At 36.5% G+C, this 27,237-nt stretch overlaps 3 protein-coding genes across 3 annotated transcripts; 1 reads left to right on the top strand and 2 right to left on the bottom strand.

The window, feature by feature from the left end:
- Positions 1-1,064: 1,064 nt before the first annotated feature.
- Positions 1,065-2,764, bottom strand: LOC137394713 (tripartite motif-containing protein 3-like). The gene is made up of 2 exons (XM_068081480.1): positions 1,978-2,764; positions 1,065-1,424 (listed from the first exon to the last, which is right to left on the bottom strand). The coding sequence occupies exons 1-2, from the start codon at positions 2,669-2,671 to the stop codon at positions 1,225-1,227; spliced, it is 894 nt and encodes a 297-aa protein (XP_067937581.1). The 5' UTR covers positions 2,672-2,764; the 3' UTR covers positions 1,065-1,224.
- A 189-nt stretch (positions 2,765-2,953) lies between these two features.
- LOC137394781 (phosphoribosyl pyrophosphate synthase-associated protein 2-like) lies at positions 2,954-17,738 on the top strand. The gene is made up of 9 exons (XM_068081547.1): positions 2,954-3,130; positions 3,286-3,338; positions 5,631-5,697; positions 8,566-8,738; positions 10,149-10,264; positions 10,350-10,551; positions 11,668-11,738; positions 14,055-14,201; positions 17,577-17,738. The coding sequence occupies exons 1-9, from the start codon at positions 3,054-3,056 to the stop codon at positions 17,733-17,735; spliced, it is 1,065 nt and encodes a 354-aa protein (XP_067937648.1). The 5' UTR covers positions 2,954-3,053; the 3' UTR covers positions 17,736-17,738.
- Positions 17,739-19,386: 1,648 nt separating this feature from the next.
- Positions 19,387-27,204, bottom strand: LOC137394780 (cilia- and flagella-associated protein 53-like). The gene is made up of 11 exons (XM_068081546.1): positions 27,171-27,204; positions 26,547-26,638; positions 25,692-25,825; positions 25,452-25,547; positions 24,670-24,843; positions 23,774-23,936; positions 23,541-23,681; positions 21,906-22,124; positions 21,069-21,285; positions 20,072-20,206; positions 19,387-19,612 (listed from the first exon to the last, which is right to left on the bottom strand). Exons 2-11 carry the CDS (start codon positions 26,628-26,630, stop codon positions 19,413-19,415), a joined length of 1,563 nt encoding a protein of 520 aa, XP_067937647.1. The 5' UTR covers positions 26,631-26,638; positions 27,171-27,204; the 3' UTR covers positions 19,387-19,412.
- Positions 27,205-27,237: the final 33 nt, after the last annotated feature.

Below are 27,237 nucleotides of genomic sequence, written 5' to 3'. Positions count from 1 at the left end.
ATGTAGCACAAATGTTGTGCTGCATATGAGCTGCATAACATATGCAGCACACATATGCATGTATATAACAACGTGCATGCATATTGCATGTATGTTGCAATATGCATGTATGCTGCAATATGCGTGTACTTTATCCATGTACTGTATATGCATGCATTACGCATGGCACATACAGCACAATATTTGCGCAGTGCTCTACAAATATATATTTTGTTTTAATTTTATATTTGTTTTGCCCACCACATGAATAAAAGCTGGTCAGAGTTTTTTTTTGTCCCAATCTTTTTGAAGAATCGTTTTCTCTCGGGAAGCTTTCAGTTATATGAGTTCTGAATTCACTACTAACCCGTCAATGTCATAAACGGATAGATCACTGCTAGTGACGCATTGCATTGACAATTGTTTAGTAGAACTAATGTGAAAAAATCTCACAAGAAAGACAATGTCACAAAACTTTGCTAGGTTTCTTGGTTGGCTACAAGTTCGCTGATAAGGCATGATGTCTTAGGAAATTTTGGCCGCAAAATCCTTGGTAACACGTTGCTAAGAGAACATTATAATAAATTAACGTCTGTCCATCTGATACGTTTGATTGTCAGAACAAGTTTCTGTAATACAGGTGACACAGTGCAAGCATCTAAGCTACTGGGTGTGGTTGGTACAGAAACAATGAGCCAGCAGCGGACTGTTTTAACGTCTGCAATCAAATACTAATGCACTAAGTTTTTTTGAAAGCCTTAAATGACCGCTTTCTAGTCTCATTTCCTACACTTAGGAACCTTTTGTGCTCAGAGTAATGTTTTATAGCGTACTTGTTTTTTATTCAGCCATTAATTGCTTCACCAAGTGCTGACCTATTACTTCTAATGTATAATACTACTTTCTTTAAATAAGAACTTAGCTGACAATCTTAGTTGAGATGGTGAGCTGACATTTGCTGATGTTATTTAGTGCATTTGTATTAAACCCATTAAGAGCTCTTCTCCTGATTTGTATTTGTATGTGTATTGTTTGTATTTTTAAAGCACTTGTTCAAACTCAATGCTGTAAGCCATAGGGGTATAACTGCTGTAGTTAAACACATAAACATAGTTTAGCATGCACACTTGCTGGATCAGTTTACAAAATGAAAAAAGTTTTAAATTAATAAAAAATATACTAACTATAAATAATAAATAGAAATGCTTTGCTATATCGGTATCACACACACGATTGCGCATGTTTTCAACAATGTTTAAAAACTTTCACAAAATTCGACTGATCACCTGTAGTGACAACCAAATTCTGTCCGACACATACACCCTTTGGTCGAGGTATATTTGACACAAGTGTTGTGACGTGCAGCAGGTCAGGGGTGAACATCTGAACTCTGTTGTTAAATTCATCGGCCACATACAAATATCCTTGTCGATCTAGCGCAACTCCTGTGTAAATAAAGAAAATACAAGTAGTTATTGGAATATGTGTAACATTTTTAAACAGGTTGCAAATAGATTAATTAAAGCGATCACTATACACAATCTAAGAAATTAAACAAGAGCTGATAACTGCTGGCTTTGGCTAGTTGGGAGTTGCAATCTTTTTCATAAGTGACTATAACAAAACTAAACTAATTTTAGAAAATATAGCAGCATAACTCTTTTCACATAAATAAAAAACATGACACAGGTACAGTATTATAACAAAATACTAAGTTGTAAAACAACAAATTAAAGATTCAAGTTCACACTTGAAAAAAACTATTGTCACTGTTTAATTACAAGAGTTGTCCCAATTTTAACAGAAAGACTGCAGGTAAATTTAAACATTATACATTAATGGGTCGCTAGCTACACTTAATATACTAAATAGCTTTTCTTAAAAATGATCTGAAGGCTACTGATCTAATGCAACAACCAATGCCATACATTCTAATTTATGTGGTACTATGACACAAACAGTAGAGAAATATGATAAGTGTACCATGAATTGTATTACCTCGGGGAGTGTTAAACTCTCCCTCCTTATCTCCAAGCTTTCCCAAGGTGCCCAAAAAATCTCCATTGCAGCTGAATCTTCTAACACAATGATTACCGGAGTCAGAGACGTATATGTCACTTTTGCCATCGTGTGTGATAGCAACTGCAGAAGGTCTAACAAAATGAATGTTTTGGTGCTCAAGATCACTGATATGGTCTCCATACTGATTGTGAATGGTCACTCTGTTTGATCCAGAATCTGCGACAACCATGTTACCATTTCGTCGGTCGACTGCCACATCTGAAGGCTCAGAAAACAGTGTTTGGCCAAAGGAAAATGCATGAACAATTTTGCCTAACTTGAAATTTATTGCAAGCAGAGAAACTCTTTTGTTGCCAGTGTCTGCCACAGCAAAACTTGTGCCTGGTATCGAGCTATATTTAATGCTTCTCGGACTTTTAAATTGACCGCATTCAACACCCTTTCCTCCAAATGGTGGAAATATGCTAGTATTTCCATGAGCTTGAAAAATTTGAATACGGTTGTTATCAGTGTCTGCAATCGCTATATCTCCGGTATTACTGGTGTCACAGTGCCACGGCCAGAAGAGGTCATCACCTCTAAAACCTTGTTGGCCAAATTGAGCAACACATCGAACTCCCTCTCCAAATTGACCATATGGATAGCATCCTTGATTGGTAGATGCTGTCATTATGTTAACTAAAAGGCGACACAACTCCTGCAACCAATGAATCTTAATCCGGTAATCGATATATTGATATTTTTACGTTGAATGTAAATAATAAACCTCAGCTCTCCCGAAGATGAGGTTGCGAACACCTATGATTACGGCCGCGTTTCCACAACGACGATAGCCCTAATTCTTTTGCAATTCTTTTAAGGGTCGTCGCTAAGAATAATAGTACGAAAGTTTGTGTAAAAACAGCAATGACCGTTTCAGGTCAAGAATAGTTTTAGCTGACCTTCACGGGCATAAGCATTGGTAAGCATTGATGTAATGCTTGCAGGATTCTCAATCGCCTTATATATACGAGCAATCTTCTCGACTCAGCAACTTAATAATTACATATACAATGAGTGGATCAAACAAAGTTCCAATGGTTGTTTTATCTGGTAATTCTCATCAAGATCTTACAGAATTAATTTGTCGGTAAGTGACTGTAAAAAAGAATAAACAGCAATTACAAGCGAACAGTCCTTATACACGTATCTAAAATATTTATGCATGTTTCGTGTACGACGATATTTTAAATATCTTAGCAGAATTTGTCTTTTAAACCACTCTTAAGTAATTTTGTGTTTTAGCCGACTTGAAGTACCTCAAGGAAAATGCTCTGTTCTGCATAAAACCAATAGAGGTATGAGTTGGGACTATCTTGGTATACTGTGCAATATTGGTTAATGGTGACTTTGCTTTTAGAACTGCATTGCTCTCTAGAATATAATTAACTTTAAGTGCATTACCTGTGATTTACTATTGATAGTATTTAGCTAGGGGTTATCAGGTTTTGTCACCTGCTTATGCATAGGCTTAGATTAGACTTAGATTATACTTAGATTTAACCGTGTTTATTTTGTTGTCAAGAACAACGTCTAGTTCATGAACATATTGAAGTGGACGTTTACCATGATTTTGTACTAGCTATTGCCTATAGTGTTTTGAGAAAGGCATTGTTGTAAAATTGCGTGCGTTTACTGTAAATAAAACTAACTTACACCGCTAATTGCTACAAGTATATTGTTTAGCTACTTGCAGTCTTTACATTTAGCCCATCGACCAGGGGTGTGGAACCTACTTGGTACTGCAGGTCGCATAAATTGCATTACATTAATGGCGGGCCACAACATAAACCTGACTTTCAAATTACGCACAAAAACACTCAAAATACACAAGTGATTTTTATTGACAACAACAATACAGCAATACTACAACAGTACAACAATACTATGTAGTATTGTTGTACAACAATACATTATTTCATGTATTCTCTTTCGATGCGTGGTTTCAGCTGTTTTACAATTAATTCGCTAATTTCATAACTTGTTTGAATAATATCATTATCGGTCGTGCAATACCTTTTCAAAGCAGTTTGCTGTGCACTCCAAACTCCTCTTAAGAATGTCAATCTTATCCTGTCGAGCCTGCCCTGTCGACTTTTTACGATTACCGTGGCAGGAATCAAAATGGCGCTGCAGATTTGACTTTTTTATTGCTGCTACATGTTTGCCACAAACAAGACAGAAAGGTTTTTCACCAATTTCGACAAAGAAATAAGAGTTTTTTCAGTCCTTGTTGAACATTCTATTTTCATCAACCATTTTTCTCTTTTTAGCTGAAGCCATTTTGCAAATTTCAAAAATATTGCGACGTGCTCAATAACTAAAGGCAGTTTGTGTATTGTGTCGTACTAGCCTGATGCCCATGCGATTGTGATGTCAGTAGGTGTGTATGGGTATGCATGCCGTGTGTGCCCAGCCAGTGAGACAGCATTGGCCCAGCATGCGAAGCTAAGCGAGAAAAGAAGGCGAGGTTAGTTATAACGTTTGTTAGTTACAAATAGAAAATTACGCCATGACAAGGCTGCATGAGAACGAAGTTGATATAAATGCCAAATGCTGGCAAGGTCATCTCAAGAAAATATTTAATCGGTTACAACTTATGAATGCGGGCCACATTAAAACGTCCTGTGGGCCGCATGTGGCCCGTGGGCCACAAGTTCCCCACCCCTGCCATAGACAATAGGTATGTGTTGTGGAAGGACAGAGGATGGGGAGTTGGAGGATGGACTAAATGAGAAAAAAATTTGGGGTTTCCTCATTCTGCTTGCTCTCCCAGCTCACCTATCTACACGCCTTACTCATACCTCCACTCCCCCTCCTACTGCTGTCATGCCTACTGACTCATCCTCGGTGCCCAAGGTCTAATTTGAAATGACTATAGAATGAAATTAAGTGCAAAGCTGTAATGGATATATTTATAAATATCTGTAGCTCTCTTCTTGTAAATATAAAATTATATAATCCTGGCTTATGATCCTGGCTTCTTAATTTAACACTGCTATTTGCATAAAGTTATTAATCAAGATATTATTCCAGGGAAATAATATTATACTATTATTATTTTATTAATTGGAAGTGTAACTTCATATAGCCTATAGTTCACATTTATTTATTTATTTTTGTTGTTTATTAAAATTGCTAGCAATTTAGAGAAAACCCAACCTAAGGTACTTTTTTTTACATAAATGAAGTACTTGAGCAAACCACCTTCGCCTTCAGTCTTCCACATTAAAACTTGTCAGTTCTTACATTTTAGCAACATTATATATTGACACTTGGCCTTAGCTCCTGCTTTTGCATTGAATACTGGTCATATTTGTTTATTTTTGTTCAAAATAGACTATGCTCCATTCATTGATCCAGAATTGATGGCGTGCTAAACTGCAATATACACAACAGATGTAATTCTAGTAGCCTAGCATTGATGCTACTCCAGTTGGAACTTATTTCATATCATTACATAGAACTTTTATTTTGCTGTCTGTCAAAAGTTGTGTACACAGAGTTTCAGTGTGGTGAGCTGACCTTAATGTATCACTGAGCTTGTCTGGATTTCTCACATTTAAAATGCTTTTTTGATGGTTTGGCAGAAAGTGAAGTTGAAATACGAGAATCAGTGAGAGGCAAGGATGTCTACGTTGTACAGACTGGCACTAAGTGAGTCGCCTTGCATCAAAAGATTTATTTAGTCGATCGTAATTGCAGCTTCAAATTTTTTAATTGAACAATTCATGATGTATCTAATCCCTGTCTAGTCTGATCTGCTCATAAAATTTTAGTAGATTTTATCAGAAAGTATCGGTATTTTTCTATCATTTGTGATTATTTCTTATGTTTGAGGCGATCTGACTACCAGGATGTTTTAAGATTTAAGTTGCTAAAACACTCGAAGGAAAAATACGTGTGGTATGCTGTCTATAGTTAATATCGGCTATTGTGTTCAAGTTGCAGAGTTACACGTCTCTCTTCTGTCTGTCTCTCTGCAACTATAGATATCATAATCGTACTTTTGCTTAATCTGGACGTTTTAGTTGTGATCAAGTTTTGTTGATTTTAATCTTGAAACATCCTGGCAGTCAGGTCATCTCAAGCAAAAACAATCGCAAATGCCAATACCTTCCAATAAAATCTGCTAAAATTTTGAGCTAATTAATCTTTAAGTTGATGTGTTCTTTTTTAAAACTGACACTTGCCACATTTAAAACTGACACCTGTCACATTTATGCTTTTTTAAGATTGATGCGCAGTTGTCAGGGTGTGTAGTTAGCAGAACATGAGTTACGATATCTTGGCAAAAGGTCATCAGCGGGCTTCTAACCCTTATTTGGTTTGTTTACGTTGGGCCCATCTACTTAATATCTGTCTGCTGTGACTCAGTCATGTGTCTGCTAAATTGGGTCGAGCGAACAGAATTCTGTAGCAGAATAGACCTCTTCAGAGGTTGGTCATGTGGAGGTAAGCTCACATAAAATGAACTATAATTTCATAACGTAAAGCAATAGGTCATACAAAGGATTTAGGAGACTCTGGCCTAGGCTAGATGCTTTGCTGTCAATATGTCAATTAAATCACTGATCAGGTGACAGCACAAACCCATGCGAGGTGAACTAGCTATGCAAATCAAGAATGTTCTTTTGGTTCAAGGGCATGCTGTAGTCAACTAGTTCATAAATTCCCACTTCCAAAGTACTTTGGTATTTTTTGGTGTGGCAGGTTATGGCAGTCATCCACAGTCTAGTTGTGTTTATCATTAGCACTGGGACAATAGTCTCAATTATAATCCATCCAGATAAGCAGTGAGTAGCCTCAGTCTGACCTCTGATGATAAGATAATACCTTAGGATTTACTAGCTTACTCTCACTCAAGTGTTTGTCTATGTTCTATACATAGACATAGGTATGAACGATTGACCGTTATTTGAACTACGATTGCACCTACATTTCAATAAGATCATGAACTGCGATTAAAGTTTTAGTCAATTTAGAAGCACAAACAGAAACGCCTGGCTGACATACCTTGTGTTGTCTGGGCCGAAAGTACAACTTGAATTTCTAACTTTTAGCTTTTTTATTCTTCTAATATTAAAACAAATGAGTGAAACAAAGATATAATAGATAAGCAATCTTCTTCTCTGATCATAACACTTGAAGGTTGACTTTCAAGAAAATTCACATTACAGTTATTTGGTATCAAAAAGTTCATCATGTCTTACTCTGCTGTTTTGTAGGTGCAAAATATGTGGAAATGTGATTACAAGCTCTTAAAAGCTCAAACACGAACAGTTAAAAAATTGGAGTTTTGGAGAGGGATCCCAAATTATGGCGTTTTTGTGATGGCTGCGATTAACTGTTCATTTTTAAGCTTTTAAGAGCTTGTAATCACATTTCCACTTATTTTGCACCTACAACACAGCAGAGTAAGACATGGTGAATCTTTTGATAACAAATAACTGTAATGTAAATTTGGTTGCAAGTCAACTTTTAACATTCTAAGGCACCAGAAGATGGCTGATTAGCTCAGTTAGTTAGACCTGAGTACCATGGGTTCGCTTCCTATGTTTTAGTTATCTCATTACAAAATCATATTTTGTATCATTTTCATTCACAAACATGTCTTCGGCCCTAACGCTTTCTACAGGTAGGAGCCACAAAATTTCTTCGGCCCAAAACCTGGGAGACTGTCAAAGAAAACCAAATTTTCAGGCAAATTATTCAATTAGAAAAACTTTTACTAACTATAGAGGACATACCCACAGACAAACAAAGACAAATAAGAGATAGGTATAGATAGTTTGTTGTGTGCAAAAGAGATTAATGGAATAGTTGTATGATTTTATCTCACATAGATTTCTTAATATCCTTATTTTCAGTTTCACTGAAGTGCTACAGTGATTATGTTTATCTCTGTTCCTGTATAAGAATATTGATAATTTGTTGACGCTGACTTCAACTTTAGATATATGCTGCTCATTCAGATCAGAATTTCACCTCACAATATAGCTACAGTTACTACTGCCCGCGTATTTATCTGTGGCAGCGTCCTATGGAGGTGCTGGCACAGCTAAAGGTCATGGGCTACCTTATGTGCTCATCATCATTCCCAAGTAGATAGCTGCTGGTCCAACTGACGAGTTGTTTCTCGTTATCAGTTGATCAGGTAGTTCTTCTGGAACCTGCCCATTGTTGACAAGCCGAGAATGTTCTAGAACCTGTCTATTGCTGACAAGCAGAAAAGGTTCTAGAACTTACCATTGCTGACAAGCAGAGAATGTTCTTGCACCCACCCTTTGCTGACAAGCAGAGAATGTTCTAGAATCTTGCTATTGCTGAGAAGCAGAGAATGTTCTAGAACCTTGTCATTGCTGACATGCAGAGAATGTTCTAGAACCTTGCTATTGCCGAGAATCAGAGAATGTTCTAAAACCTTGTCATTGCTGACAAGCAGAGAATGTTCTAGAACCTTGCCATTGCTTCGAAGGAGAAGATGTTCTTGTTCAATCGAAAGCCGTTTTTATTTGTTTATAGAAATGTTAATAATGATATAATGGAGATGCTGATTATGGCTTACGCTTGCAAGATGTCATGCGCGAGAAAAATTGTGGGTGTCATACCCTACCTCCCCTACTGCAAACAAAGCAAAATGAGGAAACGAGGCTCAATTGTGTCAAGGTTACTGGCGGACATGCTCTGCAAATCAGGTGTGACTTTCCTAGGCAGCATGCATTGTGTAGTGTTGTTGGCTGAGTTTAACTGATTTAGATATTTCATGTTAGTCTGTGTAAGCGGTTCTGCGTGTAATGGTTGGACATTGTCTTTATGCTAACACGAGGTTCCACAGAATATTTACTGAATGCTACTTTGGAGCTTTTGCAGCTTTTGCAGTTAAACGATATTTGTATTACTGGCTGCAAAGAGAAGTGGTCATAGCAGAACATATTTTGAAGTACAGTAAAATATCTGATATTTTACATGTTCTGCTTATCCTAGCAGTAAACCAGCGCTACCTAGGATTTCATTCATGTTCAATCGGATGACCTGCACCACGAGTGTAGATTTACACGACACATTGATACACTTCTTTTGTGACAACTATTCATGAGCGCCATCGTTGAAGGAAAGTGTCCCTAATGCTTGTCAACGCTGGTTTTTGAGTTTTTAATCGAGATAGATTGTGGCACACTTTACGGAAAATGAAAGTTTTAAAATTTAAAATTGAGTTTGAGCATTGCTTTTTAGCCATAGGCAGTGCGCAGAGCGCTGGCTGGATGCTCGTAATAACCCTTCCCTTGTGCCAGAATTTAGTAACGTCACGCAACATCGCTGTCTCATTATACTAAAACCTAATTGGCATCACTGCACAGGTGGTTAGATTAGCATTGGTGGTTAGATTAGCACAGGTGGTTAGATTAGCACAGGTGGTTAGATTAACACAGGTGGTTAGATTAGCACAGGTGGTTAGATAAGCCCAGGTGGTTAGGTTAGGTTAGCACAGGTGGTTAGATTAGCACAGGCGGTTAGATTAACACAGGTGGTTAGATCAGCACAGGTGGTTAGATTAGCACAGGTGGTTAGATTAGCACAGGTGGTTAGATTAGCACAGGTGGATAGATTAGCCCAGGTGGTTAGATTAGCACAGGTGGTTAGATTAGCACAGGTGGTTAGATTAACACAGGCGGTTTGGTTAGCACAGGTGGTTTGCTTAGCACTGGTGGCAGAGTGTTAGTCTGTTGAGCTAAATGTCATGAGTTCAAGTCCTATCCAAAGCAATCTTTTATGAAGAACCTGAGTTACCACTGTATTATTTCTTCAGTGTGACAGTTTTAAGCAAGATTACAAGATGATCTGAGTTGTAAAACCACATAGATTGTTAGCAAGTAGAATCAATTTTTCACTAAAATTTCTTTGTTGAAAAAACAAGATGGTACCCATAAAATAAGAAAAGTGTCTGCTTGATTTTTAGAATAAAACATTAAAAAGTTTAGAGTAACGTAAATGCATATAAGACCAAATGAATTTGTATGGTGTGAGTGGACAACTCTTGTTTATGTTGACACACATTTTAAGTGTTCTCACCAATAGACCACATGTATGTTTTACTGGTGTTTTAGGCCTAACTCATGTTATCACTATGGACTTGCACCAGAAAGAAATACAAGGATTCTTCAACGTTCCTGTTGATAATCTCCGTGCGTCAGCATTTCTTATACAGTACATCAGAGAATGTGTAAGTGCTGCCGCTTGCCTCTGCTGGTCAGCGAGAGTCGTTATTTAGCATAAACTATCTCTCAATAGCTAATTTTACCTTGCAGATCCCAGACTGGAGAAATGCTGTTCTTGTAGCAAGGAATCCTTCAGCTGTAAATCGGGCTTCTTCGTATGCTGAGAGACTTCAGCTTGGCTTTGCTGTCATACACGGGGAGAAAGTGGATGACAGCGAGAAGGATGATGGGCGAGCGAGTCCGCCGCCGTTGAGAACGAGAATGACTTCTATCAGCGTGCATGATTTGCCTGGTAAGGTGTTACCCGGCAAATGTGTTACCTTGCAGCGTTACCTTCTCTTTGACATCTTTGTTTCTCGTGTTAGTTGAAAAGTGGGAAGGAAAGGTGATGTCGCTGCCTGATATAGAAATATATTAGATTTATCTGGTGCGCACAACCTTGCCAGGACAAACTTTTGGATTAGGTAGTCTCTCTACTGATGCATTATGGGAATCTTGGGATTTCACACACCGACGCTACCAAAGAATGCATCATGATGGCAATTAGATTGACCAATGAGAATTGACCTCAGTTGCGCGATGGCCATTGGGTTCTTTTTAGATTTATCAGCACAGTTATTGAAGCATCGTCAGGATATTTGTATTGTAACACGGGTCATCAATGATTTGTGATAGCAATAACATTATGCAGCTAGTTGCATTGCTATATTTTGCTTTAAAAAAAAGCTACACGCTAGCAATGAAAGTGGCCAGGTTAAAACATACTCCGGGTTCGTGACAGAAGTTAAAATACTGCACAATAAAGATTTAATAAACATAGTTTAATTAAATTTAACATTTAATTTAAATAAACATATTTAATTGCTGAAGATATCAACCAAAAGTTTATATAAACAGTTTCAATTTATACTAGGGACTTTCGTTTATACACTACAAGTGAGAATATCTTTGTCCATATATTAATAGTTGTTTATGTGAAGCCCTGATGTCGTCGTCATCATTTAAAAGCTTATCTTGCGTTGGAGATGAATAAGATTGAATCGAGATCGTAATAATGAACTATTTTAGTCCATCCCAGGTGTGTCATTTTTATCTCTAACATGTTTGTTTCCAAACAGTGCATCAACACAAATTTGTCGGTGTGTGTGCGTGTGTAGACAGGGCGTAGCCCACTTTTTGTGGATTGTCATGTCTGGAAGGGAACTGACTGGATGGTAACAGAGTGCAGCATTCTTCAGACATAGAAGTTTATACTATAGTTTTCCCTAGCTAAGAAATGCTATTGCTATGGAAATTGGAACACCAAAGAGCTAGCCGGGGGTACAATTATGGGGATAACAACTTTTTTGTGATAAATCATAGACTGAAATATATGGAGTTTATGCTTTGAGATTGCATGTAATTGTAGTGTTGAACAAGAAAGCGAAACCTCCCATGAATGTCGTTGGAGATGTTGGTGGAAAGATAGCCATAATTGTTGTAAGTCATACATAGCTACGTTTTATGTCATACGGTAAAACAATAATATATGCTGATTGAAAATTTATATAATACATAATGTTTTATTGTAAACTACTTCAATTAAAGTTTTTCTCAGCTCCAATATCTTTTCTGATAATTGACCAAAACTAGCTAGTACTAGTGTTGGAGATGTAGTCACTGATATAGATTCCCATTCATAAATGGGAATCTATATCAGTGTTTAGTTTCTCTTTCCCATTCACTGCCATAAATGGGACAGAGAGATTTGAATGTGTACTCATAAACCATGATGTTTTGTTTGAGTTTGCTGCAGTAGATAAATTTGTCTTATTGTATCAGCTAAAACTATGTGAGTGGCCACGACTTGATATTTTTAATAAAAGCTTTATGCCGAGATGAAAATCTTTTTGCTTGTAAAAATTATATAATAAAATTACATTGTTGAAGATAATGCAAAACATGATTTGCAGAATATTGTAGTGAATTGGATACGGTATATAGATGTCCGCAGAACTGGATAATGTGAGTTCAAATCCAGTTTGCAGCAGATTTCTCATCCATAAAACTCTATCCCTGTGTATATTCTTTTCAAAGACGCAGCTTGCATATTTTACTTACGGTAGTAAGAAACTAGTTTTCGGTGTGGGCAATGATATACAGCCCCGCCCCAAGGATAGGCGACGGGCATAATGTGGGCGGGGCTTTTGGAAGGCTGTATATCATTAGTGTGGGTAGCGGCGGAACTGTGCCGATACAAAGACCTTATTCTACATAGTTTGCTTGACAGAATTACCGTAGACCGGTAGAATTGGTAGTCGGTACTCAAATGTTTACACAGCATTTGGAGAAAGTGAGTAAGACAAATTTTCAATTTTCATTATTTGAGGCCTTTGAAACATTCATAATAATGTTTCTGTTGCGGGATTTAAAATTTAATTCTAGCCAACATGAGCAAATACAAAATAAAATATATGCCAATAGAGCCGCGTAGGACTAGAATTTTATGGCAAATAGCCAATGTGAATACGAGATATATTGACAGGTAAATCACGCGTGACATCATTTTGGGCAAGTCTGGGCATGTTTTTTTGGCCTAAGAGGCTGAGCGTTTTTACCGCAATCGAATCTTTTCGATTTTAATCTTCAAATATCTTGGCAATGAGATCGCCTAACACAACAAATAACATATCAACTGATAGAGGAAAAAAGGTTTCTTTTAAGATCATTTCAAATTTGAGGCAACCGCATCTTTATGTGGAATTTATTAGTATCGATACATAAGTATTGTTAATTAGCGAGTACACTTTGTCATTTTTAGTATTATTCCGTATTATTATTATTATTTAGTATTATTCCATTGTCATTTTCATGTTTGGTTTGTGAATGGATGTCTTGGGTGTTAATTGGTTATCACCCGGGATTTTTTCTAGAGTAAAATTTTATTGGTAAATTCTAAAGATAAACAAATGATGTTACAGATGATTGATCAAATGATAGTTTTCTAGGATGTTTAAGTGTGATGATAACTCCTAGATAGAGTGTTAGCGCGTTGTTGTTAAGTCTTCAATCAACTGCTGTGTGGATGTTAAAACTCATTTAAAAGTGTGGAGGATGAAAAGGCTCATAAAAATGATGAATGGCTTTAACGATTTGAAATATTCAGACAGTTAATCTGATGTTGGTATAATTTTCATAATCAGAGTACATTAGAGTATGGGTGCTGATGGATTCTTTGCAAGCAGCAAGTAAGCATACAGGAAGCATATTTGGTTCAGGTTCTAGCTGTATACTCCTCACAATTATATAAAAATCATGTTTGGTTTTGGGTACAAGGTGGTACACGACACCTTATTAGGGTTCATAGACGGTGGATAAGTGTATGCTTATCAATGTATCATATATAGCCATTGCTTGAGCTATTTATAGGATCACAGGGTTTGTAGGCTATGATAATGGCTGACAAATATTTTGGATTAATGCTAAAAAAACGTTCAATGAATTTATCTTCGGACCATCCTCTAATCAATAAAGTAATTATTGCATTTATTGCGCCTTTGAAAGCACCGTTGAAAGGATAACTCCAAGTTTATGGGGTAAAAGATGGCGATAAGTGGTTTTTTCAATATCCCATCAAACGTGGCCTTTTGATAAGAGTAGGGAATTCAAAGGCATTCTCTCCCACAAATTACTGAACAAGAATGCCTCTGCTTTGAATTGCTCCCATCATGATCTGTGCTGCTTTCTTTGAAACCTTCATGCTGGCCATTTTGAACGTATTCCTTAAACTTCTCTATATGATGATCTGTTTTACAGGATGACCTTGTGGATGAGGTCGGCTCATTCATCGAAGCCGCTGATGTATTGTGTGCTCGTGGTGCTTACAAGATTTATGTAGTGGCCACCCATGGTCTCCTCTCCCTAGACGCCCCCCAACTAATTGAAGACTCAGTTATTGATGAGGTGTGTGTCACACTAATTGACTATGTATACAACTTTATTACAATACCCATGACATCGAGTGCTGGTGGCTATTACTGTCAAGTTGCTCAGCTATCAGAGTCTCTATTGAATTTGAGCATTATACCCAGAAGTTCTAACCTTGGTGGTCAGCATGAAAAATATATGACACCGCAGTTATATGTGAGAATATTAAAAACTTTTCTAATGTCTAAAGCCACCAGGTCATGTGTGGCAAAGCAATATTTGTTTCAAGATAATAAAATGCGTGATTATGAATGTCTTGTGATTTTAATTATGTGGAACTAGAACTAGTGAAAATGTTTGCAGAAAATTGTGCCTGTTCTAGGAAGTTGATCGAAAAGTTAAGTATATGTATTCATGTTATCAACATCATAATTCTGTAGAATTAGGCGATTTTCTAGCATCTTTGACAAAAGATTGGGCAATTTTAGGAGGTAGTATTTACTATAATAAGGGCCGTGCCTGTCTGAAGCCACGATTGGATATTGAGACAAATATTATTACATCATACGAGATTCGAACTCAGAACTATCAGCCCAGTAGACTGACTCTCTAACAACTGCACTGATCAGCCGCTCACCGGCGCTCTTGAATAGGTGTAGGTATAGTTATTACACTTCATGACATATTCTCAATATCTCACGGCATCTTACAGTACTAGTGTACCAGTAAATATAATTTTCACACAAAGTAAATTGGAACTACCATTTATTAGTGGTGCATTTAAATGCTGCCGGCTATGCTGTTTTGCTGCTGCCTGCACAGTTGTTCATGTGAGTCTACTTGGTGAAAGGCTGAAATGTCACACTGTTTTCATATTTCTAGAGTAGCTGAACAAGAGGTTTTGCATGTTTTTATAATTCTAGTAGGCTGGAAATTATTTCTAGTTGTGTAAAGGTGGTCGAGTGAAGCAGTTGGCGTGCTTGGCTGAGAGTCTGAATATTCAGGTTTAATTCACATGTGAGGAATTTTTTTACTAAGGCTTTTAGCATGGCTTCGGCAGATGGAACAAGGGATACGGCTCCTATTATAGTAAAGATTGGAATAACTTTAGCTTTAATGAAACTAAGAATTGAACAGTAATATATTTTACTGATGTGAACTTATGATACAGCACTGTAATAGATTTTAGACAATATAATAAGGTAGATATATAATATATATAATGTTATATATATTACGTAATAGATACAATATAATTTGGCTGGTAGTTGTTGTAAGATTTTGATAGTGATATACAGACGAATATGAACAACGTTTATTGTACAGCATAAACTGACAAAGGCAAAAAAATGACAATGCTTAGCAGTAAAACGTACTGAGGTGGCGCAAAAAAAACTTTCCATGTGACCATAGACATAGTAGAAAGGGATATTACAACAGTAGTGATAGACAGCAGTACTTGATAGACTTAAATTCTTACCCGTATCCTATTTCAGTCAATTAGGTTTTATAGCAAACCACCCACGATTGGATTAACAGTAGGATTCGTTTTTTTACTTGCATTGGAATTATCTTACCTCATCCAAACACTGAATATAATACATTGTGATAATGTTGCACTATCGGTCACAGATGTTTTTTCTTGGCTAGCGTATAGCCGACATAACTAGTCGACATCATGCTGTTTTCTGACATTGCTTAATTCATATGCTTGTTTCATGAAAACCACTAGCAGTAGCTAAATAATATTTTTTAGTTGTGTTTTCCGTAAAATTTTCTACATGATACACCCTATTTGAAATCGTATATTGGCAAATTAAATGGTTTTATTATTTTTCTAAAATTGGCCATCAACAGTGAAGGCTAAACTAGCATCTGGTTTAATTTTTTTTGCTATAAAAAGATTAACTCAATCGACATGAATTTTGTTATGTGAAATCTCCAAGAGTTTCTGATTTCGCTGCAACCAATCAAAAGTGTTTTAGCGAAGTTTTTGATCAACCGATCTGACTGGTAAGTTACCCCTACCCAACTATCATTTTTTACAGGCGCTTTTGGTTTCGGAAGTTTCTCAGTAAGTATTAGGTTTAGAAATGAATGTTTTTTTGAAATAGCCCAAGTCAACAGTTTTATATTGTACAAACTTACACAAAACCTCCCCACTCTAAGCTTCAAAGATTACAAAAGAGCATTAATCATACAACTTCGACAATCTACTTATAACTCCTCGTGGTGCTTGATGAACACATGTCCTCTGTAGTGCAAAATACTAAAGCCAATATGATCGCAAGGTTTTAGTACTCACTGCGATGTACATGGCTAACATAAGAGGCCATAATACATGTGTAACATTATTGTTTTGTTCTTATAGCCAATAATCTCCTGCATTTTAACAACGATTTATAAATTATTTATCTAAACCATTGTTTACCCATTGTTATGCAATGAAATAGTTTAGTAAAGCTAGCTATTTTACATATTATTAAAAAGGAGATTTTATGCTAAATAGGATGCAATTTTCAGTTTGAAGAAATACCAATTACTTCTCAAGTTAGGAAAGATTGTATACGGCCATGTCGGCTTTTGAAATTTTTTAGAAAATTAATTCCGGTTTTCAAGAATTAACAATAATAATAGAAGTGTGTCACTGAGTTGCCAGGGAAAGTTTCAGTCTTGTTATGTTGAAGTATTTGGAGTTGCTTACTCATGTTGTACGTAATATCTAGTTCGAAAATCATTTTCTGAACAGCTATTGTAGTTGTAACTGTTGTAATTTTTTTACCAAGTTCCTGTCAAATTATCTAAGAATTTTAATGAAAATATTACGTACAGAGTTCCCATGAAACTCATTGAAGGTTGAGTTGTCTATATTGGGAAAATATTGCTTGTGTCATTCCTCTTTTGAATATTTCCATTCATGGTGAAACAAATAGGTATAACATGCCTGAATACCAGCAGCAGGTGAAATAAGTCATTGATTCTGTCAGTGGTGAATTTTACTACTGCTCAGTAGCGATTGACAACCTGTCACAGGTTTAAAAAGAGCTGCTCTCTAAAAAATATTTTAAAGAAACCTTCCAATTCATGATGATATATGAAATATTTTAGTTTTGCTACAAGGTCAAGAAAAAGCGGAGTAAATAAAGAAGTTGGAAAATGGCTAAGTATTAGCTAATTAGGCAGAAAATGTGGCTATTACCTTGTGACAATATTGAGATCAGCATTGGTAAATCTCTCCAATGGTTTTACGTTCCTGTTTAACACTTGCAGGCAATGTCAGTAACGATATGTTGGGGGTTAGTTGTCCATAAAATATGTCATATGCCCAATGGCATATGCTGCAGGTGGCTGTCACCAATACTATATTCAATCACATGCCACTAGTGCCAAACCTTGTGACACGTGTTGTAGGTAGTTGTTACCAACACAATACCTCATGATGTTCAGAAGCTGCAGTGCAAAAAGATTAAGACAGTCGATGTAAGCTCACTGTTTGTGGAGGCCATCAGACGCATACAGAATAATGAGTCCATGGCTCACCTTTTTAAAAATGTTGCTGCCGATGAGTAAGAATGTAGTCTCTTCAATTCTGGTTACAGGTGATTCTACAACATTTTGTGCAAGATTATTATTTACGTTTAGAAATCAAAGGACGAGATTTTCTACTTGAACCTGTTATTGGTTCCATTTAACAACTGAACAAAATTTCTAGACTGTTTAAACTCATTGAGCTGTCTTCAAATATTTTTCTTGTCTTGCGTAAATCGGATTATGTTCTTGTCCAAGGACACCTTTTGTAACATTTATTTTTTATTTTTGTCACTTTCTGGTATCAGAGTTATTCTCACATGTATCCAGAGTGCATACTTTGCATTTGTATTTTTTTAATAGCCGCTAATGATAGTGCAATCCACCATCTTTTCTCTCTTATTCTAAACTTGTTCATTTTGAGAAGAACATGTTAAACATGTATAAGAAAAAGTATGCATTCGGCTTCTCCGGCTCTTGAAGTGTGTCGTAGTTATTTTTTGCATTCAAATAGAAAATCAAAAATTTACAAGGAATATTTCCCAATTGATAATGAAAATTTTATAATTAATTTCAAACAAGTATGTGCTCACAACTCCCATGAAACCCGATTATTAAGTAGCATTGATAGTCAAATTACTGAAAATAATGTAGCGGTGAACTCTAGAGGAAGCAGAAGTTTTTATCATATAATAGCTAGTCTGTTTTATTAAAATAAAAATAATATTCACTCATAAAATTATAAATAAAGTAGCAGCTTTCCTTTCACTCTCTGAACAAATATTAATAACAGCCGGTTCAAAAAATTCGAAAGTTTTCTTTTAGAAATTCTGCTAAATCTGCCTTAATAGCTATAGTTCAATTCACTGCTTAGAGCCTAGTCAATAACATCAATAACCTTTTGACATTTCGACAACTCTATGCTCTTTAAAAGTGTCTCAGAACATTTTAATATATAGAGACTATCAAGTTCTATACAAATTGTTGATATAATTTATAGTGAATTTGTTGAAAGCAGACAACTCATCAAATGCAGGTAACGCATGTTGCTAATAATTTCATATGCATAATAACTAACACATGGAACCTTTATGACCGGGAACCCTTGCGCTGCGTTTGACAATTGAACTGGTGGCTTAGTTGGAAAGGTCTCCTGCTGTCAATGATGTAACAAAGGTTAACTCATGACCTCCAATTTAAGTTCATATATTTGATCTATAGTATAAGTAAGATAATGTCAAGTCATCCACTATCATCTAGTTGAGATTCACCTCCAAATATACATCCTGTTTGTATCATTTTTCCAATCAAACTTAGCTGTACTGCCTTTTGTTAATTTTATTCCTTGATTTGCCCCGGCATCAGTATTATCAATATATTATTTATCAAATTTTTTATCAATCAAATCAATTATTATTTCATTTTTATGATCTTTATTTATTTTATTAAAAGTATGGGGCTATGGTGATAAAATATAATATTGTTGTAAATGAAGTAGTCAGTAATTTACATATACAATGCTATGACAAATATTGTCATATTTCATGTCTCGAGAAACAGCAAAGGATGCTGTCAACACTTTATACAAAATTGAACTCTGATTAATATCTGTAGGCGCCGACACTGGCTCCTGTTCATTTTCTTTTTTAACTTCAAATGTTGACCATGCTGATTAGTTTCTCTTTTGCCTTGGAGGGAAGGTATGGTTGACTTGACTATCTAAGCATTGATTTGTTGATTCCTGTAATAGTGTCTCCTCATTGGATGCATGTGATCAGCAGAGTGAGGCTCACTCAGGCATTGCTTTAGTTTCTCCTGGTATTCTGCCTCTGCTTGCTGCCCAACTATGTACTCTCTTGCATCTTCAGTGCTCTGTGCTGACCTCATTCTGCCCTCATAGCCCATCTGGTCTAGCAAATCTGCAAACAAGATTTGAACAAAGCTGGGAGTTATGCTCTCCTTAACTCAGATAATCATGTGACTACTTGTGGAATACAACAATTTATTTTGGGCATTCTGTCATATTGGGTAACATTTCATGGCCAGGATTCCATAAACTACTCAGCTTATGGTTAGTTTATAACCACTTCCTATTTTACTGTATTGTCAAATATAGCATTTGGTCTAAGTTGGACGGTCAGCATTGTTGGGCAGGTGCTATTGTTGTTCAAAACATGGCACTCTCAGGCAGGTGCTATAGTTGCCCGAAATTGTCATGCATGTGCCATATTTGCCTGGCATTGTGAAACAAAGACTGCAGTTACTTAGCCAGTCACAGTTGGGGCTTTAGTTGTATGGCCTGACATAGTCATGCAGGTGCTATATTAATCAGACATGGCAATGTTAGACAGGTTCTGTAATTGCTTGGCTGCACTAACCTTGCTGGTATCGGAGACTCTTGTGTTTTATTTGAGCTTTTTTCTCATCTTCTAATCTTTTATTTTCTGCTATGATCTCTAGTATCCTTTCTCTCTCAGCCTTCTCTTCCATCTGTCGTTGTGCATTTGCTCTTACTGCAACAAAAATAATTCAACTCTGATTTGCATGATGTTCTACTAAACGCACCTATAACTTAAACAGTTTATGCACATTCATGTTATTGAATTAGACAGTCATAGAGCCACATTGATTCATAGAGTTGCATGTAATCATAGAGTTACACAGCATTGCATAGGCCAGCAGAATGATCTTATTATAAATCATCACCTAATGTTTAATTAAATTACATGATTATTCTGGGAATAACAATGCGCTGTCTTGCTTCGAATGGGCTTGGAGCTGCTTCCAGTCTGAATCTTGGAAACAATAAAATCTGATCGCACTTGACGCCATTTCGCTTTACCAAATTTGTGCAAAGGCATTTACTGTGAGACTACTTCAACATTATAGAAACGCTCACTGCTGATGGAGCCAAATCGATAATATTTGGGTAAGCTCTCCCCAATGGAGGTAACAAAATTTCAGCACACAGCCATGCGAGTCTCTGTTAAAAAAACCATGCGAGTCTCTGTTAAAAAAATTCTCTGCTGCTACTCAGTGCTGTTTCTGCTTGACTTTTTGTCTTTATATTAACCTTTTTATGTCAAAGATGGCTTGTCATGAGAGGGTGATGAAATAATTACTTTTTAGTGCAACTAGTTGACTACATATGAATTGAAAAGTGACCATGGTCCGAAAACGATTTCACTTTAACAAGTTTTGTTTTGATGAATACTTCACAAATCTTGGAAATATCTATAGCGCAACTACAAATCGTTGAAACAATAGAGTGTGACTACGCCAGAAGCGGGCAACACTGATCCTATTCAAAGTATGGAAACAGTGTATATAGCTTTACACAGCTGTAGAGTTATGAAGAAACATCTTTATGCTCACATCGCTCATTGATTTGGTGACCTCGTTCTGCCATTACTTCCTGCAACATCTTTTTCCTTGCCTCTCTCTCCAACCGCCATTGCGCCAGTCTCTTCTGCCAGTTCTTCTCTACCTCTGAGTTGATAATAGCTTCCATCTCACCCTCTCTCGCTTTCTCCTCCTCTTGCAGCTGTTTGAGGTATGCCATATACCGTAGATTCTCCTCACGCAACTCTTTCTACAGAATGAAGTATACCCATTCGCAAACATTGATACTCTTGAGGGGATCACTTTATTTTATCAGGGATAGATAATTCCAATACTGCCTTATGCAGCTCCAGCTTGGTATACTGTTTCACAACAATCAAAAGACCTACTAGAGAGGCATCAAAGCCCCCCTGCCTCCGTATCATATACCCATGGATATAATCCTACACCGAGTGGGTGTATATGGCAAACATTACAGAACTAAACACCTATCTAGAGTTGATGTGTGCAAATTATGTGCTCAAGGTCAAACACACTCCACAACATCATGTATGCTGTCATATTCCTACTTGACTGTCCTCCAGACATCGCTGTACAAGATTGAGTGACACATTTGATACGCGCTGCCACACTATTCTGATGAGCAAATCACCATTTTATTCTTTCCTTCATTGACAGAAATCACCTTCATCTTTTTATTATAAATCCTATGACCTTAGTGGCTTCGTGCACTGCTCGTAACTGCAGTTTATAGTCATTCATTCGTTTTAGCATTTTTTCATACACAAGTCTTTTGAAACTATATTCAATAATTATATATATTATATATATATAATTTTATATATTACATGCTATAACATTTTCTCCTACCTTTCTCTGTGCCAGTTCTGCTGCTTCATTTGCACTTTCTTGCAAGAGAGTCTCAAGTACTTTCATGTCAAATGCGAGCTGTTCTTGTTCTTCTCTAGCCTTCTTCTTCATCTTTAGCCTCAGGTTTGTCTCATAGAGCTGCTTGGATTCAGCCTGCCGCCTGCGCCTGTCCTCTGCCTCTCTCTCCTCTTCTAATCGCCTCAGCTCTGCCTGCTGCCTCTGCATTTATATTTACAATGTGAACTGTAGCAAGCGATACACTCATATTCTGTTGATTTTCTGGTTGTAAATAATCGAAGAATAGCGGTTGTAACCAATTTTTGTTGACGTCAAAATTTGAAAACATGTTCATCTATATATTCTTAATGAAAACGTTTTATATATTTCTATATTATTATATGTTTCTAGCATCTTTTATACTTTTTCATTAATTGAGGCAAAAATATCAAGAGAGCGGTGAAAGCAGCCGAAACTTTGTTTGGCTGTTTAAAGGTTTCTTTAAAGGACTACTTGTTATTATCAAGTCATATACTCACACTCAATTATACTCCTAGATAAGTTACTCTGTGAAGGTGGCTGTAGAACGGTATCTTTAGACTGGTTTGTCAAGTTTAAAAATATACAAACAAGTGAAAACAACTCCTACCTAGAACCAGCTTCAATTTTAAGAGAAAATTACATGAAACCATTTTTGTGGATTTTGTAATGTATAATTATTTTTTGTATGTATGAAAAATTTTCCTCACTTTTGTGTTGTCAGTTTTATATTTATCAGGCTTCCACATATGAGTGTATAAATGAGTTAACTCAATTCTATGCCTTGCACTGGCTTACGGAAATATGAAGTTATCTATTTGAAAATAAGAAGCAAAGGTCTGCATTAAATTGATGAGTATTGAGTTTGATATGGCAATTGACGCGGTTTTTAGCTAAATATCTGTTCTAGCAGTTTGCTTATCAATAGAAACAGCTGAAGGACAGATTTTTATAGCTACTAACTTTCATTTCATAGAAAATGATTGTAACAAGTTTAACCGACTTCCTGTTTAAAACCATTTTTAAACCAATCATTCTCAACTACATGTATGACGGTGGTTATAATTTTTGGTTAGGTTTTTGCTCTGTCATCAGCCAAAGCCAGTGTGCAAAAAATCTGACCTTGTTGACTCTGTGACTTTAATTTAGAGGCATTGAAATTAGTTCAACTAGGTGTTAAATGTTCATAAGCATCTCTAAAGTTCAGATTTAAACCTATGTACCTATTTAGAAAACCATTCTAACAATATTTGATCAAGCATTTACTACAATAAGATTCTTGTCTGTCTGTCTCCGCACTAAAAATGGTAGAAAAAAGATTGCAGTGCACATGACTTGAACCCAAATATTTGGACTCTAAGCGAAGCGCACATGATGATCTATCATGATGCACTGAACTGCCAGCGTGTTAGTAAAATGACCAACTATTTTTTATGAAAGTTTTGTCAAACAAGGTCACTATTTAATGTAAAAAGCTAACTTTTGTCATGAAGTAGCATGAAAACCTACTCGCATGTGTTCCACCCTTGTGTGCTTGATCCATTTCATCATCTACTTAGGCCAAGGAAAACACTATCATCTGACCACCTGTCTACTTACCAGAAGCTCTGCCTCTTCTTCAATGAGCCTCTTTTCTTCAGCCTTTCTCTCCTCTAACGCTGCCATCTGCGTGTGCAGCACAGCGAGCTGCTCCTTGTTCCTTGCATGCTTCTCTCTTGCCTCTCTGTCTTCCCTGTCAGCCTACAGAGAGCACACATTCATTTTATAACTTTACACACACTAAACCGATGTTAGGGCTAATAGTTAAGCATACGCTGTCGGCAGCAACTTACCTTTGCCATCATGTCGGCTTCCCACATGTCAGCATACATCTTTTCTTCTTTTTCTTTCTCTTTTTGTGCATCTAGTTTTTCCCTCATCTGGAAGACCAGTTCAGCGGAGACTTCATCTTGAGTGCGTTTGGACATCGTTGACCTCAGCTCTTCACACTGTGACCTGTTAATAAGTAGCTAGTAACTAGCAGTTTGTCTGACATTTTATTAAAAAAACGAAAGCCATTTTGATGCCAACTAAAAAAAAAAGAATCATTCTGTTGTCGAAAAGTATTTGGCAATTTGATAATATCTAACGTAAAATAGACGGAAACAGTAAAACATGAGATTATCATTTTTGCTACTTTATATATATATATTTATAATTTATACTTTATAATATATATTATATGGTCTGTATAGGCTTTGAGAGCTAGGAAAAGTGTGATGAGCTTGCCATAAAAAACAAAATGTCCCCATCTGGTACTGCACCGACAACCAATTAGCCACAGAGCTAACCACTATAATATCAGTAAAACATACTAGACAATTATAGCTACATAAGTAGTAGCGTTCCATTAGCACCTGTCTACGACTGGCTGGGCTGAGTCTCAGAATGTTGTTATCCATGGTATAGCCTCAGAAATGTTAGTTTCAGAATACATTTGGCTGGCTAGGTTATAATCGGAAATGTTTAGCTGAATGGATTTTCATTGAATTGCCTGCTAAGATTATAAAACAAGGTTACTCAGTTCAGCTCCCCTAAGGCTATCTAGCTTCAGAACCAAGCAGCGCAGCTCATCCATGTTCGTAAAACGGGCTATACAACCAGCCCTCAATACTTTTGTGTATTATACTACGTGTTTCAGTTGATGTGGTACTAATTTGTACACATATATGTGTTCAACATTTCTTACCTCCACCTCTGGTCTAATTTTTCTTCTACAAACTCCATTCGTTCTTTTTCTCGTTTCTCTTTGAGAAATTTGGCTCTGTCTCGCATCTTGGCTTGTCTCTCCAACATTGTTTCCTGTTTGTCTTCCATCTCACGCAGGTACTGCTCTTCCTCTTGACGCAGTATTTCTCGCAGCCTATAAATGTAGGCATGTGAGTGAGTCTAGATCGCAAGAAATATATCTACTTTAAGAATTAATGTATCATGAACAATGAAACTTCTTTTTGCTAGCGTCTAAGCAAAGTTTTGCGTCATGATGCCAGTGCAGGTGGATATGTTTCATTTTTTGTTAGTAAAATTAGTAAAGCTATACTTCAGTGGTTCATTGGCAATCTACAAATATATAGCGCTATCAGTAAGCCCGACAGTGCCTAGGAATTATTTTCTTTTCATTCAGATAGCCCGCACTGCTTTCATCACAACAGTTCATGAACGCCTTGATCGAGGGTAACTGTCCTTGTACCAGGTGACTTGCCCATGCTGCAGGTAGGTATTTGAGAGGCTGGTTCTCAGGAATAGACGGAGTTTTGAACCTAAGTATTTTGGTGACCTGGTGAAAGGCATGGAGCATACCCGTGTGAAGTAAGAATGAAATCGAGCAAAAATCAAAAGCACGCGCACACACACAGTAATGCACGCGATGACAAAATGGGATTTTAAAATCTATCTATAGATATAGCAATATCTAATAGTAAATATACTTTATAGATAACGGATATAAAGTGATTTAGTGATTGTACATACTTGTTTCGTCTAAATTCAACTTCTGTTTGATTGGCAGCCATCATGGATTTCACCTTCCTTTTAACGCTACTGGCCATGAGCTTCCTCTCTGTCTCTCTGCAATGTTCATCACTCAAATTGATTGACTAAAGTGTGATATTGCTTATCCTAGATGAATAGATCATTCACAGATAAAGGAATGTAAATATGTAAGCGGAATGGTTTTTGTTGCACATCCAAATGTTCTAATAATAAATATACCTGTCCCAAGTGTTCTTCAGATCTATGAAAGCTTGTTCTTTAGCTAATTTTGTAGCGGTGTCAAGTTCTTCCTGCTTACGTCTTGCATCAAGAATTATATTATCGACAGCACCTTTTTTAGGGTTCTTTGCAATCTGAAAAATCAGCGAATCACAAAATTCACAAGTCACAACTTTTACCATCATGTGAGCCATGCCTGACATTCCGTTGTCCGAAGCCACGGGTTGTGGTTAAGAGAAAGACTTGCACCGTACAGAATTCGAACACATCACATTCGGCTTGGCAGCCTGACACTCTTACATCTAGGCTAATTGCCTGACTTCAAGCACATCAGAATAGTTGTGTGATTTTTATTCCCTGTGGTTTATTCGCCCACCTGATGATCTCACAGCACTTGAGACTATCAGGGTACTAGTTTTAATATTTGGAGATAATTGTAGAGTTTTTAATGACACTTCTAACACGTGAGAATTCAACTTTCTTTTCTGTTTCTATTAGCTTTTTTCTATTCATTACGGAACTGCTGCCAACCATGTCTTGTACTAATACTAGAATGATTGTTAGTTTGAGCACAAAAGATATTGTGACTGGATGCCCTTCCTAACATCACCAATGATCCTTATGTTACTAGAACCACCAAACTGAACTACAGCTAATGGGGTTGGTTGATCTTAGTGATGTTTTTCTAGATTATCTGTTGCTTTGGCATTCAACTTTAATTAAACGTTACCACAATCTATTGTGCATTATGATGATGTTGGAGCTGATGAGGTAGCTCTATATACAGAAGATTTCTTTCATCTGGTTCAGCAGTAACAATAGATACTAAATAAAATGACCAACAGTAAAACTTACAATAGCTACATTTCCAGGTGCAGGGCCTCGGAACTCTCTTCCTGATATCCCACCTCTGTATCGGTTATTCGTTAGCTGCATCATTTTGGAAACTACAAATAAGCCTTACAATTACTAATTAGTCGAGTTTTGCTTAACAAAACAATCGTGATTTATGTTTTATGCGCATGATTATTTCATGATGACAGTACATTGGGTGAAAGTAAGATACACCTATATAAATAGGATATCATTAGCATTTTTTTAATAACTAGCAAACATGTAAAAAAAGTTTTTTTTAGACTGCAACCAAACAGAAAATACGAGTACTACTAGAGTAATTGAATTCGATAAAATGACAGCAGATGGTCGCATCAACAAAACTAGTGTGATGCTGGCGATAAACAAGCTCGTGATTAAATAAAAGAAGTTTTAAAAATAACAAAAATGATAGCTTAGAAAAAATATAATTAACAACTAAAACAGCTGACGTGTGTATGCCAAGACAAGAAGACATTTTGAACAAATGCGTCTCAACACAATAGCAAAGGCAACAAGCAACTTATCGTATAAAGCTCTAGTATATTATTTTTAACAATTTGTCTGACGTGTTAGCAAACCACAAGTAAGTATTAGTAGCCTTACGAAGTATTGCGCGTTATAAAAATGCTTGGAATCAATGTTTTAGACGGTCAATGCTTTCGGGAGCTAG

The sequence above is a fragment of the Watersipora subatra genome, chromosome 4 (genome assembly GCF_963576615.1).
Source record: "Watersipora subatra chromosome 4, tzWatSuba1.1, whole genome shotgun sequence".
NCBI classification, from domain to species: domain Eukaryota; kingdom Metazoa; phylum Bryozoa; class Gymnolaemata; order Cheilostomatida; family Watersiporidae; genus Watersipora; species Watersipora subatra.
This window is presented reverse-complemented; position numbering and strand designations above follow the sequence as displayed.

What these genes read in the sequence shown, in the direction of transcription:
- LOC137394713 (XM_068081480.1), bottom strand. Translation starts at nt 2,671, where the DNA reads ATGACAGCATCTACCAATCAAGGATGCTATCCATATGGTCAATTTGGA. An exon ending in AGAGTTTAACACTCCCCGAG is followed by an intron (nt 1,425 to 1,977) that starts GTAATACAATTC and finishes TTATTTACACAG; the next exon opens with GAGTTGCGCTAGATCGACAA.
- LOC137394781 (XM_068081547.1), top strand. Translation starts at nt 3,054, where the DNA reads ATGAGTGGATCAAACAAAGTTCCAATGGTTGTTTTATCTGGTAATTCT. An exon ending in GGACATGCTCTGCAAATCAG is followed by an intron (nt 8,739 to 10,148) that starts GTGTGACTTTCC and finishes CTGGTGTTTTAG; the next exon opens with GCCTAACTCATGTTATCACT. An exon ending in TACAGTACATCAGAGAATGT is followed by an intron (nt 10,265 to 10,349) that starts GTAAGTGCTGCC and finishes TTTACCTTGCAG; the next exon opens with ATCCCAGACTGGAGAAATGC.
- LOC137394780 (XM_068081546.1), bottom strand. Translation starts at nt 26,630, where the DNA reads ATGATGCAGCTAACGAATAACCGATACAGAGGTGGGATATCAGGAAGA. An exon ending in TCACCAAATCAATGAGCGAT is followed by an intron (nt 20,207 to 21,068) that starts GTGAGCATAAAG and finishes TTTTTGTTGCAG; the next exon opens with TAAGAGCAAATGCACAACGA. An exon ending in GAGTCTCCGATACCAGCAAG is followed by an intron (nt 19,613 to 20,071) that starts GTTAGTGCAGCC and finishes TCTTGTTTGCAG; the next exon opens with ATTTGCTAGACCAGATGGGC.